Source organism: Pagrus major, chromosome 10, assembly GCF_040436345.1.
Source record: "Pagrus major chromosome 10, Pma_NU_1.0".
Classification (NCBI taxonomy): Eukaryota; Metazoa; Chordata; class Actinopteri; order Spariformes; family Sparidae; genus Pagrus; species Pagrus major.
In genome coordinates, this window is record NC_133224.1 from 24,719,759 (window position 1) to 24,738,620 (window position 18,862).

At 40.8% G+C, this 18,862-nt stretch overlaps 1 protein-coding gene across 1 annotated transcript in view; it reads right to left on the minus strand.

The window, feature by feature from the left end:
- The window catches only part of adgra3 (adhesion G protein-coupled receptor A3), a 30,598-nt gene extending 13,098 nt beyond the window's left edge, over positions 1–17,500 (minus strand). The window contains exons 1-3 of the mRNA XM_073474617.1: positions 16,517–17,500; positions 8,051–8,122; positions 3,053–3,124 (exon numbers count right to left, since the gene is read on the minus strand). Of these exons, the coding sequence (XP_073330718.1) occupies positions 3,053–3,124; positions 8,051–8,122; positions 16,517–16,725 (353 nt within the window). The 5' untranslated portion in view covers positions 16,726–17,500. The remainder of the gene's footprint in view (positions 1–3,052; positions 3,125–8,050; positions 8,123–16,516) is intronic.
- Between the last annotated feature and the right edge of the window lie 1,362 nt (positions 17,501–18,862).

Consider the following 18,862-nt stretch of genomic DNA (forward strand, 5'->3'; position numbering starts at 1 on the left):
CCCAGCACGAATAAAGAAACCCAGACAAGTGGGACCAGCTGACTATTTTGAGATCAGATGTTAGTCCTGTTGTAAAGGTGCAAGCGGAGACTTCTTTATGTGCCAGTCTTCTCATCTGTGGACCAGGTTTTAGCTCAACATAGAGTATTTTATTTTTTTTCTATGAATCAGTTGGATCTGCTTTACATTTACAATGATTCAAGGTTGCCAGGTCCATTTCCCAACTACAGGACATATTTAAAATTGTCTGGTTTTCTCAGTTTTCAATTTCCATCACAACGTTGACCACTGAAAACGAATGTTTTTGAAAATGCTGAAAAGGACTAAATTAAAGCTGTAAGTGATTAATCGATTAGTCAAGTCATTCTTTTTTTTTAATAAATGTCCAACATTTGCTGGTTTCAGCATCTTAAATGAGAGGTTTTGCTGCTTTTTTGTCATTAATGATCTTAAATTAAGAGTATTTGGGCTTTGGAATGTTGTTTGGACATTTGGACATTTTATAGACTGGACGACTGAATCATGAAAATAATTGATGATGGAAACCGTCAATTAGTTGCAGCACTAGTCTGAAGTAGATAGAAACAAAACAAATAAATAAAACTGTGTTGATATGAAATATTGTTTCTTGAAATTACATTTTCTTTGTTTGTTTGCATCTTACGTCACATTGTCAACATTAAATGTCTTAGTGGAAAACTTTAGATGAAAAAAATGACAGCTTTGATTTTTAATGGTGTTAGTGCCTTGCTCAACACCTAGTCTCAACACCTAGTTAAGCACTGAGAAGAGCTGGATTTATGGTTGACACAAGGGGTTAATGGTAGACATGCCATAAAACCCTACTATGTTTGATTACAGTTCAGTGTTTGATTTCTCCTGTTGACGCACCACTGCTATGTTAGATGAATGTGCTGTACATGATCAGGCAGTGTCGTGCTTTAGTCATATTGCCCACAGTATCTGTGTTTACATTCTTTCATTTGCTTTGTGATGTGAGCAACTGTGGGAAAGTCCAACTTCTTTCAAAACTGAATATGAGACTATTTGATGAGATCACGTGGTTTCATTCACTGTGTTGGAGTGTGGGGTTGGCGCTGAGCAAAATATTTGCAGTGGAGATTGTTTGGCTAGATCTGTGCTACTGAAAAGGAGGAGAAAACTGAGGCTTAAAAAAAAACCTTGAATCATGTTGTCACTTTACTATGAACACTGTTGAAAACAGAAGAAGCAACTAAGCCTATGCACATAGCCACAGTAGGCATGGCAGAGAAGAAGCTGAAGTGTTTTTCAGCCACACTACCAAACCCATATTTCCCAAGGCAGCATGAAAATCTGACACGCAAACTTTGCTCACAACAACTACTTTGAATGCGTCATTAAGAATAATGGCTCATATGTAGAACCCATATTATTCTAACTTCTGCACTCTTGTTTTTAAATGTCTTCTTCACTGTTTTGTGACAAGACACATAAAGTCATTAGGCCCTCCAAATGGCACGTCTTGAAATGAGAAGTAATCTAATCAGGCGATTCTGAGGGGGGTGGGAGGAAGTCACACAGCTGGAGGGCAATCAAAGTCTGGCAAGGGTAAAGTCAAAGATAAGGACAAAGCGATGGTAGAGAGTGCCAAAGGTATGTCAAATAAATGTGACGTAAATACTGGTAAAAATGCATTTTTTCATGTACTTCTTGCTGCAAATTAACTTCACTCCCATTTTCCAAAGACTGGGGGGAAAAAAAAGTTGGGTGGATGTGTAGCGGTGGATGCCAACCCTTGATGTACGGCTTCTGTGTTTACATTCCCAGGGTCCAGCACTACCTCATCGTCTCCTTTGCTCGTCCTCTCTTTTCAGTGCTCCCTCCCTTTCACAGTCGAGTGAGTGACAACTACCCTTTGAAATTAACTCAGATGGGTGGCGGGGCCAATTAAACCTTGTCGCCCTAGGGGCAAAACCAAACTGTACTGTGGAACAAACCACGTGAGGTTGCGGATCACTCTGCTGTGATGATAGGGAAAGTCTGTATGAATAGCTTGTGTGTGGGGTAAAGATTTTGATATGCAGAAGACATATAGGCAGGCATGAATCCATCTGAGTGTGGCATGAATATGCATCGAGGACGAGAGGAGGGAGTATGAGGCCAGGTCTGAGCCAAGGCGCTGACTGCCTTCCTGTCTCGCTCTTATTGCTCCGCAGCAGCAGCCAAGCTCAAGTTTGTGTTGGCAGCGGATGGGTACTGTCGGATGATTCCAATTCACGCTGTGTTCTTGCTCTCCCTTATGCACACACACGAGCAAAGTGAAACTCACGGCCGTACACCAACGCACAGTTTCTGGCCTCCCCCACTCACACACCACATATGCCAGACGGACTCTAGCTTTATGTATTCTCTGCATATCAAAATGATCAACGCATGATATTCATAGACACCACGCACGCATTTTATATAGCTCCTCTTTTTTCTGTGTGTGAAAGCATATAAGGCCTCATGCTGTCTGCAGAGGTCTCTGGCAGTGGGCCAGACAAAACAAGGCAGTCGAAATAGACTGCTGTCTGACCATGCTCCCTTATGGACACTGGATACACTCTAGACCTGCTACAACACGCACGGCACATTGCATGGACAGATACAAAGCAACAGCTGCTTTAAACACAATATACGGTCAGTCATTGCTGAAAGCTGTGAAGCAGTCTCTGACTAAATGCTGATTAAATAACACTCCCCAGACTGTTAAGACATTAGTAAAAACCCACAAAACACAATTAGTTCTAAAATGTAATATATCAAATGAAAATGGCTTAAACTGTGATTCAAAATGACAACAAAATCCTTGAACAAAAGCAGTGACTGACAAATAATTGAAGCAAGCACAGAACTTCCTTTAAAAAAAACCTTGAATTTAGATCTTTTGGGTTGCAAAACAAAGAATGCCTCAGTTAAAACCCACAGGGGTTGAATGTGTGAATGTAGAGGACACACACACACACACACGTGCGGAAACCACATGAAAGAGATAGTTTGGTGCAGGAGCTACACCACCCCTACTCACAGTCTTTTGAGTGCTGGCAATCCGAGGAAAGCGCCTGGTTCAATACGACTGATCATGTTACTCCGCAGGTCCCTGTGGAGGAAAAGTTGAGAATTTTAGGTCGTGAGCAATTTAACCAGCAACAAAATACAATCCCGATTCCAAAAGAAAAGTTGCTACACTGCGTAAAACATAAAACAGAATGTGATAAAATGCTAATCCTTTTAGACATACACTCAATTGAAAACAGTACAAAGACAATATATTTAAAAAGGGGCACTGTGTAGTTTTGGAGATGAAATTCTAACTCAGAATTTAAATATTAACAATATTAATGAAGTAATAATACAAACTCAACTCTTTCTCTGCTGATTAAAATTTCTTCCCCAAAATTACATTGTGCACCTTTGATGTTTTACCTCATCAACTTCATTAATTTTTGTAAATACATGCTTATTTGATATCAAAGCACATTATAAAATTGCCTTTAATGTGATTGCTGCTAATTCTACATTTTACACATAAGCAGTTTGTTGACTTTATAGATAAGAGTTTTGAAATATTAGAAAACAGTATGCAAGTATCAACAAGGCAAGGAAAGGCTTGGATTACCATCCTTAAAACACGATGATACAAATTCATTGACACTCATAATAACATGGTTACAATACACAGTACACTATACAGTGCACATGCATTTTCTTTTTCTATCCAATGGAAACACCCACTCCCACCAACCTCACCCAACGATCATCACCACACAGCTGTTGTCACTGACAATCTCACCCTCAAAGGTGCTCTGCAGCTCTCACACGCCCCACACACAGACACGCTCTCAGACCTCCCTCTCCTGAGGTTCAAAGGCTTGTGGTCACAGAATTCCTGCGGCGCTCACCTGCGCTGGCACTGCCGAGTCACTCATTACAGTGGAGGTTCAGGAGGCTTTCTAGTCGCCACCTGAACCCACACAAAGGGCCTCTGGGTAACTCTGCCCGTTTGATGTCGAGGACCTGTCATCTGAAGGTGGGTAGGTGGCCATAGATAAGTCATAGACAAAAAAAAATCTGTTGCTTGTTAAAGCTTTTGATGTCAGCTAGCAGACTTGGCTTCTCTGTGCAGGAGTGTTGAGAGAAAAATGAGAAGGCAGGACAAAGAACTCAAAAAAATCCTTACAACCAGTTTTAGGAGTGTCTATTGGTTGTCCAAAACCATGTTGAGTCTAATTTGGTTGCTGCTATAGCCAATTCATTTTATGTAAACTTTGCTTGGAGTTGCAACTGTTACAGTTGACACAAAGCACATCCTGTGTCTGACTGATGAGTCAGGAGAAAAGCTCTTCTGCTTCAGTTTGACACACTGGTCAGATATGCAAGCAACAAATCACAGAGAACAATGACTAAGACTGTCAATACTGGTGATATTCTGACATGTATACTCATATATGCTCATCAAACATGAGAATTACGTACATACATACATACATACATACATACATATATACACTGTATGCAAAGTTTTTATGCCATTTTAATAAAAGTAACTTAAAATTCCAATAGTAAGAAGAATATCTAAAGAACCTTGGAGTTGCTGAATGATATCTGCAGGTGGGCCTCACAGTTCAGCTATCAGTCACACTGGGAAACCTGTAAAATTGCCCCGAGTAACCACTATTACTTATTACAAAAAAAAGACCACTGTAGCTCTGATGTCCTAATACTGGTGGATAAAATATGGGGAGTCAGAGTGAATCAGTCCATGCTTAACCATCCATAACTGCACTTCAGATTCCAAAGACCGCTGACCACACATGACCTGGCACCTTTTAAATCTATTTGCAGAGGAAAAAAAATGCCAGGTTTTTCTCGACATGCTCAAATTGAAATAGCTGGCTGAATATTTCTCAGTGCGTTCCAGAACTGTTCTTGAACTGGCCCCAAACCAAAGGGTGGTTTTGCAGCTGCTGCCATTTTAGTGGCACACATACTTGCTTCCAAAGGTGTAATTTATAACAATATTAAAACTCAAATGACATGGAGTAGTGATTAATTTGACTTCTTTTTAAAGTTTGTTTTTGGCATCATTTTATGGTGGAGGGTTATATACATATACTGTATATATATACTGTATATATATATATATATATATATATACTGTATATATATATATACATATACTGTATATATATACTGTGTATATATATATATATATATATATATATATATATATACTGTGTATATATATATATATATATATATATATACTGTGTATATATATATATATATATATATATATATATATATATATACTGTGTATATATATATATATATATATATATATATATATATATATATATATATGAAGGGTTCCTGGAATCACACTGACATTCCCTCAGAGCAGAGAATAGCTGAGGCTGTTGAACAAGCCTCCAGTTGAACAACTACTTGTAAATAGATAATAGTAGAGAACCCATAAAAAACACAAGCTCCTCAACTGTACAAACTGACTGAAAAAAATTGCAATATCAATTTCAGACTAACTTTATATTTATGCTTAACTTGCTTACATACTTACTTCCACAAGTATTGTACCACTTCTGAATAGACAACAATGAGTTCTTCAGGAAACACTGCACACTAGAGCTGTTATCCTTGCTCTGTTTTCCACAATAAGCATTCCTCCACAGCAGCGGATTTAGTAAGGAATTAGCATGTGACAGTCGCCTAGCTTGGCTCCTATTTCTATGAGGAGAGTGATAATGGGGATTCTGTGTGGCTTATTTCCAAGCAGGGGCACCTTTGGCCCTGACAAAACACAGCGGTCTCCACAGTTACTTTGCAATTTCACGCAGAGTGCCGGATAGGCGTAATCGATTCTTTACCCCTCTCTGGCACTCACAGCCAGCTGCTGTCTCAGTCTTCACGACTGCATACAGGCAGTCCAAATGAGGGAGAGTTTCTTTGTGGACTAAGGGGGGAAAAAAAGAAGCTGTGAAGGCGGGAGGAAGGAGGGGTGGAAGGCAAGACGGAGAACCTCGGTGCATTCAAACAGACTTTTGGAGAGTTTGGGGAAGTGGGGGTGGGGGGTAGAGGAACATTTCAGAGAGGGAGAGGCTTCAGCATGCAGAGCGTGTTTGGGAATCGTACTCCTGACACCTCTGGCCTTGGCTTGGCCTCATTACAATGACAAAAGCAAGCAAGCCATCTAGCAATCTCGCTTCACTGGTCGAGAGTGGACAGGAGTGGGGTGGGGTCTGTGAGGCACAATGGGGGCTGCTTCTGAAGGTAAACTTGCCTGTGGATTGATGCAACGGCAGGCAGAGCAGACTTTACAACCAAATCGACTGGCCATTCACAGACAAAGCACATAAGTGCCTTAAAGGCTTTCTTGGTGGAGAAAGATCAAAGCTTTTTTTTTCCTTTTACACATTCAGTACACAGTCTCCTGTATATCCTCTAGCCCTGAGCTCGAAAGACTAACATCTGACCCAATTCAAGAGCCCACAGGGAATTCTCCTGCAAATCTATAAACAATCAAGGCTTATAAATGTCTCATTAAAATAGGAGTCAACTTGAGAAAAGTCGTGCTGGACACTTTCTTACAACAAATTGTGACTGAAGATGAAAAGGAGGAAACACTGCAGGTGGTGTATAATGGTAATGCACAAAATCAAACTTTGAAGTCTGGCTGTGAGCTGTATCAGCAGGGGCCAAGGAGATGACAGTTGTAGAGTGACATGCTGTATTTGTTAAACAATGGTGCATGCCAAAATTGACAAAAAAGTCTGTAGAGGTTTGCAAAAATATTGACTTTTTCTTGCAAGTATGCCCCAGAAAACAAGAAAACTAAGAATCTAAATCTAAGAAGATTAAAATCAATGGGCATTAATGATCAGTTGCATCAGACAAGGCTAAATGCCTCATATACCGTCTGTATTTCTGGTCTTTTAAACCAGATCTGGAAGAACAACAGGGAAAACATGCCCTTAGAATTCCAAATCAATGCAGTCATGTGTTAGTGCAGCCTTGGGTAAAAGCACGGCCATTAATGGTCTGGTTATTTTATCAGCATGAAGCCATTCCGGAGTGATAAATCACCCACAGCCCGTATGTGCAGGCACAGAGCCATTTTCTTGAAATCTCTGTAGGAAGGGAACACGGGTGATGACATTCCAATCTCCAAAGTCAGAGTCACATGACATGGACGACAACTCGGAATCTCAGAGAACATGCACGACTATACCAATAAATGTCTGCACCACCGAGAACTAATTTCCCTCTTCCTCTCACTTCTTTGCCACAGTTTCTTCCCTCAAAAATGTTCTCCTCCAAGATTAAGTACAGACAGCTTGTGTTATATACTTGTATTACCGTATCTTGGGGAAGCAATGAGGTTGTATATATGTTACTTCTCTAAAATGGGCCACATCCCCAGAATACTCAAGCAGCTGTATGTTGAGAGTATGTCACCAGGCAGACAACAACCAGCCCTTGGGGCTGTTCCTATAATTAGCCTTTTCTAGTACCATCTCCAGTCTTCCACCATAGACTGATAGTCTTGACTGAGGCTAAGTGCTGTGCGGACGCCTACTCATTTTCTATGACCTGGATGTTCCACTGGCATGAGGCCAATGTGAGTTTTACAAACCTCCGATTACACAACTTCACTTGTGGTGTATGATGGAGGGTTCCTGCTAATGCACTCGTAGAGATACATATGATGTGAAACACTGGGAGGCCCCACCATTGTGAAGACCATTGGTGATATTTCATGGAAGCATACAGCTTTAATGTCGACTTTGTGAGATGGAAACGTGATTTTTTAAAGCTAAGATTATTTATTATGATGTTAGTCTTAATTCAAGCAGTAATTTCAACTGCAAAAGTAAGTTTGACTGTAAAATGTGCTGAAAACAATAGCCAAGACAAAGTTTAGGCCTGACTGAGTGTCGATATTTTGTTAATATTTTGTCCCACCCCATTCATTCTCATGCATTAATGTAGAAAAGGGCAAAATACTTACAATTTTTCCAAAGTAGACAATCCAAAGAAGGATCCATTCCTGAGTTCTTGAATCTTATTGTTGTTTAAAATTCTGTGGAGAGAGAAATATGTATAAACGCAAAGAAACAAAAAGGAACCACAGCATTTAAATGTAAATCATAAGAATAAAGTCCACAAACTATTGAATCATTTCTGTTCTATTAATATAAAATATATACAGCCTAATGTCTTTTATTTTCCAAAACCAGCTGTGTGTAACGTTTCACTTCCAAGATACTGTGCAATTGTTGGCAGCTTATGTGTTTCTGTCACTTTATCACACGAAGTCCAATTTAACATAGGCCTAAATTAATGTTTGCCATATAGCAGTAGTTGTCAAATAGGAAACCATCCACAGCACCCAAAGGAATGTGTGTTAATTAAATTGTGAGAGTGGATTCAAAAGGATCTAGTGTCTTGTCCAACAAGTGGAACAGTGCCACACCGCTACTTGTTGATGGATAACAATATTAAGTCTCTCTTTGTCCTCTAGCCACTCTTAGCTTCCATTCATAGATTGTTTCCCGCCGCCAGGAAGAGATCAGAAGGAAAACAATGTGAACTTCAGCCGAGTATATTCTTTCATGTTGAACTGGCAGCATCTGAGCGCTCGAGACAGGTAGCCAAAATAAGATGAAGAGTGACGTTTCTGTGAAGCCTGTTTAACTTTAACAGGTAGACATCATAATCTGATCTATAGCAGCAATGACTCACTGGTGTTACACTTGCAGTTTTTTTTTTTTTGTAACTGCCACAAAGTTAATGTACTAACAATAAGAAATCCATGTTTTTCATGAGGCAAGCCAACTAAAGCTTTAGTTGGGCTTACATCACTAAAAAAGAGCAGTTATTCCGTATTTTATAGGACAACCAAACAAAAACCCAATGTCTACAGAACAGGAAAGATACAAGCAACAAGTACACGTCCTGTTATAAGAAAATCTGTCATCATTTTAAACTTTATCACCACAAAAATAAAACTGAGCTTGAGAAAACCTTCAAGTCCAAGTGTGAATTCTTGATTGCTTCCTCCCTGGTAATAAACCAGTTTTTATTATCCAGTTTATTCCCTGCTCATAGCACAGGCTGATTCTCTGCATAAAAAGCTGTAAAGTCAAGCTCCACTTTCTGTGTCCAAGTCCCTGAGAGCCCCAGTCTTTCGCCCCAACTACTCCCAAAAGGGTCTGGGAAATCAATAGCACTGTTAACTCCCAGCAGAAAACCCAAGCAGGGACTTGTGGTTAAGTGCATGTTTCTGGCCAACAAGGAGGGGATGTGGAGGGTGACATACATGCTAGTGGCACCCACAACGCGGGGCCAGATTGGAGTCATTATGGGGTGTTGAGGGGTTGTTTTATTACAGGGTTGGACAGTGGAGACTCATTGGAGATTTGCTGCTTGGCTCCCTGCCGCTCAGAGAGAGCGCGCACACAAACAGTTCCTGTGTTTTGCAGGCCTCCGAATACTGAAATGGCAGATGTTGAAACATGGTGATGTACAAGGCTGCAAATTCTATCACTGCCTGTGTACACATGATCTGATGATAGAGGCAGAGATGCTGGGCCTCCCAAGATTGTGGTCACAAAAGCCTCACTTATATTGAAAAATAGTTAGAATACCAATGGGATGGATTTACCTCGAGCCCTGTGGGAATTTAGGAATGTGGTTCTAAATCAATATAGTAGTGCACAAAAACACCTTACAAACAATAGAACTGCAGTTAATACCAGTTTGGGGAAGCTCATTAGGTTCTGGCTGAGGCTTGGACAAAACTTCAGGAAGAGCAACAGAGGATGTGCTGCCAAACAGATACGACCAGTGTCACATGACCTTCTCTCCACTATATTTATCATCTTTAATCCGGGACTGTCAGTCACCCTTTTTATATGGCATTGTAAGCTAATGTACAGGGGTACAACGAACGCAGAAATAAGACTAACAAATGTAACCCTGTGACAGGAAAGTATGGCAAATCATACATACATTTGCAAAACAGGGTAAGTCTATCAGATACGTATAGTGGAACCTCAATAACACTGACGCAAAGCACAACCAGGCCTTTCATCTTCATAGAAGGATGTATAATAGTGGTTACAAAATAGATTATGAAATTAAACCAACATTTCTTGGGAATCAGTTGAAACTGGTCGCATAAATACACATTTCTAGCCTTGTGACTCCACGGGTTGTCAAAATAAATCTGATATAGAAATATAGTTCCTCTGAGAGTCATGAGCCCTTTTTCTTGCCCTCTTTCCGTCCCTCCATTCTTTGCTTGCTTTACCCTCCTTCCTTCACTAGCCTTGTCCCTCCCTCTTCCTCATGACAGTAGTGTGACCTTGGTATGTTGGAAACTGCTTCGGCTGCAAAATTCTTCTTCACACTTGCATCGGTGAGGAAGAAATACCAGTGCTGACTATACAAGCAAGGCACACACAGCAAAACCTCAAATCTGCATGTTGATTATAGCCATTTAACCACCAGCATTGTCACTGGCCTCAGGACGTCTGTAACTAGACCGTCTGCTTCCTCACTGTCTGTCTCTGGACGTCGTCTGAGGTCTCCAGGCAATAGAAGTGTCCATGGAATTTCTTCGGGCTAGGCCTGAAACGATGGAGGAGGGGAGTCTCCCTTATCTTGATGCATAGATAAAACCTGCTTGAACTCAAGCCAGGAACAAGCTGCAGGGGGATCCGACCAAATCTCACATCCTGTCCCCTGATACCAAAGCTATAAATCTCAACAACATTTATGGAAAAAGCTGTCGCTGAAACCAGAATTTCTACTCTGAGTCAGAGAGTAATATAAAATACACTGGCCTAGATTTCATCTAGTCTTCAAAGTGAGTAAATATGAAACTATTGAAGGTAGTCCCGAGCTCTTTTTTACTTAAGAAAATACACCTGTGAAAGCATACGTGCCTGGCCGTGGGCACATAATCCAGAGAGGGACTACAAATGGCCAGCCACTACACACTCTCCTCACGGGCACATAACGTTTTAAGGACAAAGCCGACTGATGCGCTCTCAACACTTTCTTTATGCTCAGGAGGCTTTTAAACAAAGGACTCCAAGAGCGGAAGGCTGTAACCCTTCAACGGGTTTTCAAATAAGTTTCAGGCTGCAGTTGAGCTCATAAAAACCCTTCTAGAGTGACTTCCTCTGAATATAGTGGATGGAAAAGTGGGCCTCATCTCAGGTGGAAAAGGGAACTGGTCCAATGGCTGAGGTGCTGCGACTTGCCAAGGTAATTCTTGCGGTTATCCAGCACTTTCTTGTTCCACAAACGACCCAAGTATGAAGATTTTTCCTGCAGTATTTGGATTTATTTTGAGAATGGACACCAAAGGGTAGTAGGATTTTTGTTTCACATGTGGCTGAGGTAATTTCAAGTCATTTAAAGGGATTCTCTTGCGTTGGAGCAGGCTAAAAGGGGCGCTTGTCATACAAGCTCTTTTTACCCCTGCATTCTTGTAAGTTGTACTTGCTATATCCTCTTTCAGCAGCCAACAGGCCAAGCCATTAGAGGAAGGTATTCACCGTATAGTTCTCTGCCTGAATGGAAAAATGATCCACCATGCAAACACCAGGATAAAAGCAGATGAGCAGTTAAATTTACACAGATGAGAAGGCGTTGCACAGCCTTAGCTCATGTCTGCGCACTAAACTGAAGTGCTTGTCTGGGATTAAATGAGACTTGGGGCAACCTGGCAAAGTCAAAGCCCAACAGGACTATGAAATGAAGGGCTGCGAACTGACTAAATGTGCAGCTGTCAGTGCCTCGCCTTTGGGATTTTGCTTTCTTCTGCAAACACCACAGAACTACTATGAAAAACACAGGGGCATTCCTTTAGAGCAATGGGTTGCCTTGAAAGAAACAAAAACAAATCCTCTTAAGACATGCATGACAGCAGGCACCTGTGGTCTAGTTACAAAAGCACTTCAAAAGGCCTCGCAGCATAACATAGTAGCTTTTTAATGTCGTGAGGATTAAACGAAGAGATGATTGACATAAGGACTCATCGCGCATTCCAAACTGATGTGTCTAAAGGATTTTTAATATCTGAAATCCAAAGGGAAACTTCTCCACATGCCTGACCCGAAGGAAGTGAAGTCTCAAGAAAAACCAGATGAGAATTTTTCAGTTTGCACTGCTGTGAAACATGACAGTTTACTGCACTCCAAAGTGTCGTCAAACCAAGGGGCGCTTTTCCTGCAGCGAGGGAGGAAATCCCTGCTTTCTTCCTGACATTAATCCTGTGCTGCTCTTTCGAGGCCAAAACCAGGTGCGCTTATTTGCTCTGTGCAACCCAGGTGCTCCTGTGAGCGGATCCTGATTACACTAAACAAGACCTGTGAAGAAATATGAGCCGTGTGAGTACAGAAAGCTTAAATATAGTCAGTTCCTGCCTGCGTGCGTATGTAGGCTGACACTGAAAGAGGTACACAGAAATAAATGCTCATGTCCACACCCATACAGACAACTCACACAACCTGATTTATCCTTCCATGTGAGGCAACAGTTGAATTCAAGCCCTCGTATTTTAGCCGAGGCCTACACTGACATGGGAGAACAGGCCAGCTGTAAACACATTTGTGTCATTTCCTCTCGGATTACTTCGGCATGCGGCATCATTTGGAGAGCACAAATGCGGGGAATGCATCGCTCATTTTTCCTCTACAGAGAGGCATTCAGAGCAGCGCTGCATTCATTCTATCTTAGGCCAAACTCAAACCAGCAATCATTAAAGTCTGGCAAAATAATAGCTCCTGAGCTCCTTTAACTGCTCATGTACAGACAGGCGTAGTTAAAATTAAGGATGAGGTAAAAGTAAGTCCCATCACGTGAGAGTATGTGGGGTAATTCTTCTGGCGTGGAGTAGAACAATTATCCCAGTGGTTGAATAAGTTCACCATAGCCTTAAGGCGAGTTGAGACATTTCTGAAAGAAGGGAGCTTGTGGTTTGAATCTCTTTCTTTTGTAATGTTCTCTGAAATGCTGGGCTTAAATATTGATTCATTAAAACCCAGACCCCTGAAGAGGAAAACAGGAAATCTTAAACACAAAGGAAGGGGGGGCAAGTTTTATGAATGCAATGGGTCTTTAATAACACCTAGCTTATAGAGCCGTTTCAGGCAAGCTCTTTAATTAACACACACGACAAGGTGTGTCAACATACAAATTGAAAAACATCCAAGTAACAAGGGGACTATACTGCCACCAGCCACTACATTAGCAAAACAGTATTATCCTTAAAGCGTGTAGATGAAAACGTTTTATTTATTAAGTTTTATTTGTCATGATTTTTGAATGGAAAATGTTGGTTGGCTGACACTAGTTAGATGCATATGGCATTCAGATCCAGATCTATTGGTTGGGCATATTTGGAGAACAAAGCCTCTGAAAGTTGCAAAGTGTACCACCAAAGTTAATAAAATCTACAGACTTGTCCTGTCTTGAAATCAAACTCAATAATAACCTTAAAGCATTACGTACGTAAATGTTCGGCAAAACAGTTGTCAACAGTCTTAAGTCACAACAGTATGTATCAAATTGACCACCGCAATTTTATACAATCACATTACATGAGAAGAGCAAAACAGGGTGGAAACTGTATTGGCTTAACAAGGAGAAATAATGGCCGGTAATTTTCAAGTTTGAGAAAGGTTTCACGTAGGAAGCTGAGACCCCTGCTTTGGTTCACTGCAGTCCAGACCAGCTGTGTCTCGGCCACGGTCGATCCCACCACAAGAGAGCCGTAAAAGAAGTACCGACACACCTACTGAGAGGGTTTGCCATTTCACAGGTCATAAATTAACACACAAAAACTGTGCAGTCAACATAAATTGCAGTTTCATAGCCTCTCGTGTCTACGGGGAACTGTAGAGGGAGTTCTACTTGAGCACAGTTTTGTTGTTTTCCTATGATGGATGATAACAAATGTCCAGAAATACAAAAGTAGAGACTGGAAGGAATTCCTGAAAGTTGCACTGCCTTCTTGCTGTGCTCTCTAATTACACCTTTCTTGTTCTTTGGAGGCCATCCTCCATGTTACAGTGCTTAAACTCAATGCTAAATCATGAGGAGCCTGTCTCAACCTCCTATCCATCACTGTCACAGCAAGATGACAGACTCCACGCTCACTGAAGATATAAAGATATAGCAAATATCAGGACTAGATGGAAGGATTTACAGTATGTCTTTAGAGCAGGCTGTAGCTGAAAGAGATCAGCATATTTCAAATTGTATAAATATTTGAGGGGACATTAAAATAACTCCAGATCATGAAGAGGATGGGAATGGGGATCAGGAATGAATTTTTTGCAGTTGATCAGTTGGACTGACTTATTCAAGAGTTTGCCCATGTGGTGCATTTGTGTCTGTGGGAAGCTCCTACATCAGAGACTTCCCCTCATGTACACAAACAGCATCACAACATGTAAGTGTTCAAGCTAATTTGGAAGTGCCTTGAGATGCAATTCTACTGGCTGCTCGATAAAAAAAGACCGACTGACAATATGGAATGCCAGTGAGGAAGAAGTTGATGCCTTAAAGGAAATTCAGTCTTAAACAGAGGCATTTAATCTGTTTTACTGACAGGTCTAACACTACGTTGAGTGGTTGGCAGGTGTTCAGCTCCACCCAGGATGCACCACGCTGGCCTAATTTAAAGTTCTTCGCTTCCAGTAACTGATAAGATGGTTGTCAAGTCTCCAGCTTAACGACGCCCCTGTAGAAACGTGATATCACAGACATAATGTTTGTGTATTTCTACAATTTTTAAAACCAACACGTCCTTGCGCCTGCTTTTCCATGCTATGGCAGTGTAATTTTGAGAAAGAAGAAAAAAAAAAACTGGACTTACTGCTCATAGTTCTCTGCAAATGTACTTAAATAATGTCCTGAAATGACTACAAATCAATATGTATGGAAAGTAGATTTAAAAATCAAAAGATCTACGGCTTTGGAGAGGGCTTCAAAGTATCGTGTTTTGTGGTAAACAGGTTAAAACACGCTCACTCACTCATACCACCCATTCCCTCCCTTTCTTTCCCTCCCTGGAGTCTATTATTTGCTTTCTACTCCTGCACCCTGCCCTGGTCTTCTCATATTTCCCCTCATCGCTCACCACCACCACCACCACCACCACAAAGCACAAGTGCACTGGACTGGTCTTCTCATATACGAAATTATGTCTTTTTGCGAGTCAAATCTGTAGAAGCATTCAATGACTTCAGTCGATGAGGTCATGGACAGGTCTGTAAAGGAACTCAGTATGTGTGTGTGTGTGTGTGTTTCATCCTTTATGGGTGGCCACACAAAGACCAACAACTGTATCAATAAAACTGATGGTTGAGCTGGAGGACAATCAAGCACAAATGCTGCCTCTGGGTTAAGAAGTTAACATTTATTCACTTGAACATTGGTGCTTAATAACCCATCAAGAACCAACCTAAACTTGTAAAGTAAGAAGAGCAAAACTTCAGGCTTTTCAAGCGTTTTTCCAGCACTTTCATGGTACATAAACCAAAAGAATTCTAGCCTCAAAGTGCCTATCGTCACATTTATAGTTACTATAAATGGAATTGATTATATGTTTTGATCATGATTATTTAATTCACTCAACGCCAGGAGGCCACAAATACGATGACGGGAGCATTTTATTTCAAATATTGATCGATTTTTGGTTTACCTGAGTGATTGTGTGGCTGAAACACCAGATTATGTTTAGTATAGTTAGTATATTTGAATTCAAGCAAACTCCTAACCTTGAAAACGCCTAAAACTAAACATGTTCCAAACTTTTCGAGACTTTGCACAAAACCCTTAAGGCTTACTCAGGTGTGTTGTCGATATGAACAGCTCTTCACAGACTAAATCTAACCCCATCAAAGGGTGTATATGTCAGCCTAGTGTAAAAAAACACCACAGGGATTAACTCAACAGCCAACGAGCTCTTATATCTATAAAAAAAAGCCTTGGGGACATGGTAAGACGTCTCGTGTGAGCACTGATTTAGTGAGTCTTCCTGTGTGTGAATCACTGCACTACACTGGAGGAAGACAGGCGGTTACTGTTGCATATGGGTTTACATTTACACCATCATAGTGTGCAGCTGTGGAAGAGTGATGTATGGCTGACAGAATGAATACTTGTCAAGCCACCTTACCTTATTTTGAACTATATTGTGAATTTTATGGAAGTTAATGACACAGTTAATACTAATACATAGATAATAATAAGCATCTGCTCCTTTTAGTAAAGCTGTAGTACCAAATAAACTATTTACAAGTAGACAACACAGACTTTAACAGTGGCTGATTAGTGTTGAAGTCTGGAAATAAAACTAAAGGTTCAAACTTTAGTGTGAAACAGAGTTAAGAGACAGGATTAATGTGTTTCAATCAGGTCAAATGATCAGTGAATGCTTCTCCTGTATACTCACAGTGTGACGGTCCTGTTGGAGAAGGAGTCCGGGGGTAACACCTGATGGAGCTCCATGTTGCTGCACACCACCTTCCTGTCGGACGCCGGGCTTTTCCCACCGCTTTTCGGGCGTTCATCATATGATTTGCAATCAGATGATACCACCGAGGAGCCGCCGCCGCCGCTCAGCAGCAAAATCCCAAACAACTGCAACAGATCCAGCCTCATTTTTCACACGCTACCAAAAAAAACCGCTGCAGCATTGGCAAGAGGAGACAATGTTTTGATTCAAGACGGGGGGGGCAGATGATGTAGTTAACACTGAAATCCAGACCCCGTTAAACACCAAAATGAGACCCGAGCCAGTATCTTGTTTGGCTCAAGTGAGGCTTCCTCCTCCATTTCTCGCAAGGCTTTCCCTTCGCTCGGGGAAGAGGTGTTCTTCTTTGTCTGCCAGCCGACTCATTTATAATTCCCTTTCCATCCCGGCGTGGTGTTCATTTCCTCCAAGTCTGCGAAACCACTAATTTGACATGCCGAGTGTGCTCGCTGGGTATTTAATAACTTGTCCAGTTGTTGGGAGGTTTTCTTTGTTGGCCCTAGCGTGGGGGTCCAATTCACGGTGCCGTTTTTTCCACGGGAGGTGGCTGCGGTTGTCCCAGGTTATCCGCACTTACTAACTCCAGGAAACAGAGCCAGGCTTTTCTTTAAAAAACACCCACTTTATTTCCCCAGTACTTTGGACTGTACGCCGAACCAAACAAGAGCGAGTAAACTTTCCCAGCCACCAACAGGAAATTACTCTGGGAAAAAAAAACACACACTCACACACAAAAGCGATACAACAACACCTTTTCAGCTCAGCGCGTGTTGCTAAAAGCTCGAAAAATCAACGTAAAAAGCTCGAAAAACTTAGAGAAGAGTATCCAAAGTCTTTTACAATTTTTTTTAGCTCCAGTGCGTCTTTGGAAAGTATTCGAAAGCCAGTTCTCTGTCCATTGAGAAGTCCTCTTCCCATGGTCCTGCCCCAGGATCCACTATTGTCAAGTCCCATGGAAATCCAACCATATCCGGTCTGCCTTTCAGAATAAAACCCTTAGCACAGGCATATTTGTCAATTGCTATGAGTTTGTAAGACATGGTTGCAATTGCCTTACTTCTATTCAGGCTTAAGTGGTGTACTCAAGTAAGTACTGTATAAATACATTTTTAAAGTTACTTGCACTTAGCTTGAGTATATCCATTTTATGCTGCTTTGGACATCTACTTCACATTTTCAACGTTTTTACTTCACTAGGCTTACATTTATTTCGCAGACAGTAGATAATAATGTCTATATCTATAGAGTAGTTAAATTATAGCTCCTCTTTGATAGCAAAATGCAGCAAATGCAATTTTCTAATGTTTCATTAGTAGCCTGCTTTTTTCTTACTCAGTATTTCTTTTACTTATAAGTTGAATTTTGAATACAAGACTTTCACTTCGTAAAATTGAGTGTTTTTCTGCTTTTTCCTTTTCCATTGTCACTTCAGTCCACCCCTGCTCCTCTTCTTTGCTGTGCACATAATAGCCATGAAAGATTAAGCCACACAAGGAGCATAAATCCAATCATATCTTGTAGCTATATGAGGAAGAGGGCATTTAGCTGATGAGGATTTGTTTGCCCTTTGGCAGCAATCTGTTTTCTTTGTTATGATCAGGTCGAGTGAGGCACTTCATTCTATAGAAAACTGGATCAGAGGATTGGCATTGAAGTGATCACAGGTCAGGGAACATATGCCCTCAGGCTATCATGCTTTCACCTTCACTAGTGTATTTGGTTTCAGTACCTGCAGGGCTTGATGTTCATTTACATGCACCCTTTAACCTTTTTTGTGTGTGTACAGGACATCACATTGTTGCAATGGATGATACCAAAACATATTCCCATCTTACTCCTTTCGGTCTGATCATCACAGCCTATGAAAGGTTATTTAAAAGATTGAAAAAGTCAGGGGCACATTTTCCCCTAAACTTAATTATTGAATGGAATATAATATGAGTTCTTAATTGTAGTTATACTTTGTTGTATCGTTGTTTTATTTTGTTGCTATATAACAAAGCTAGCTAATTTGACACAATTTGTTGTGCTAGCAAGACAAAGTAGCTGACTTATTTAAACACATTTCCAAATGGTATTTTCAAAATGTTTTGTAATGATTTATTTTAAACATTTATATTTCTTTAATTGTCATATTGAAACATGAACAGAAAAATGACACCCAAAAACTCACAAAGTAAAAGCTGTCCGGGCACACAGTTCAAACTTGAAGGACTGCACGCTCATATGCTGCATTCAAGTACTCCTAGGTAAATTTGTAGATCC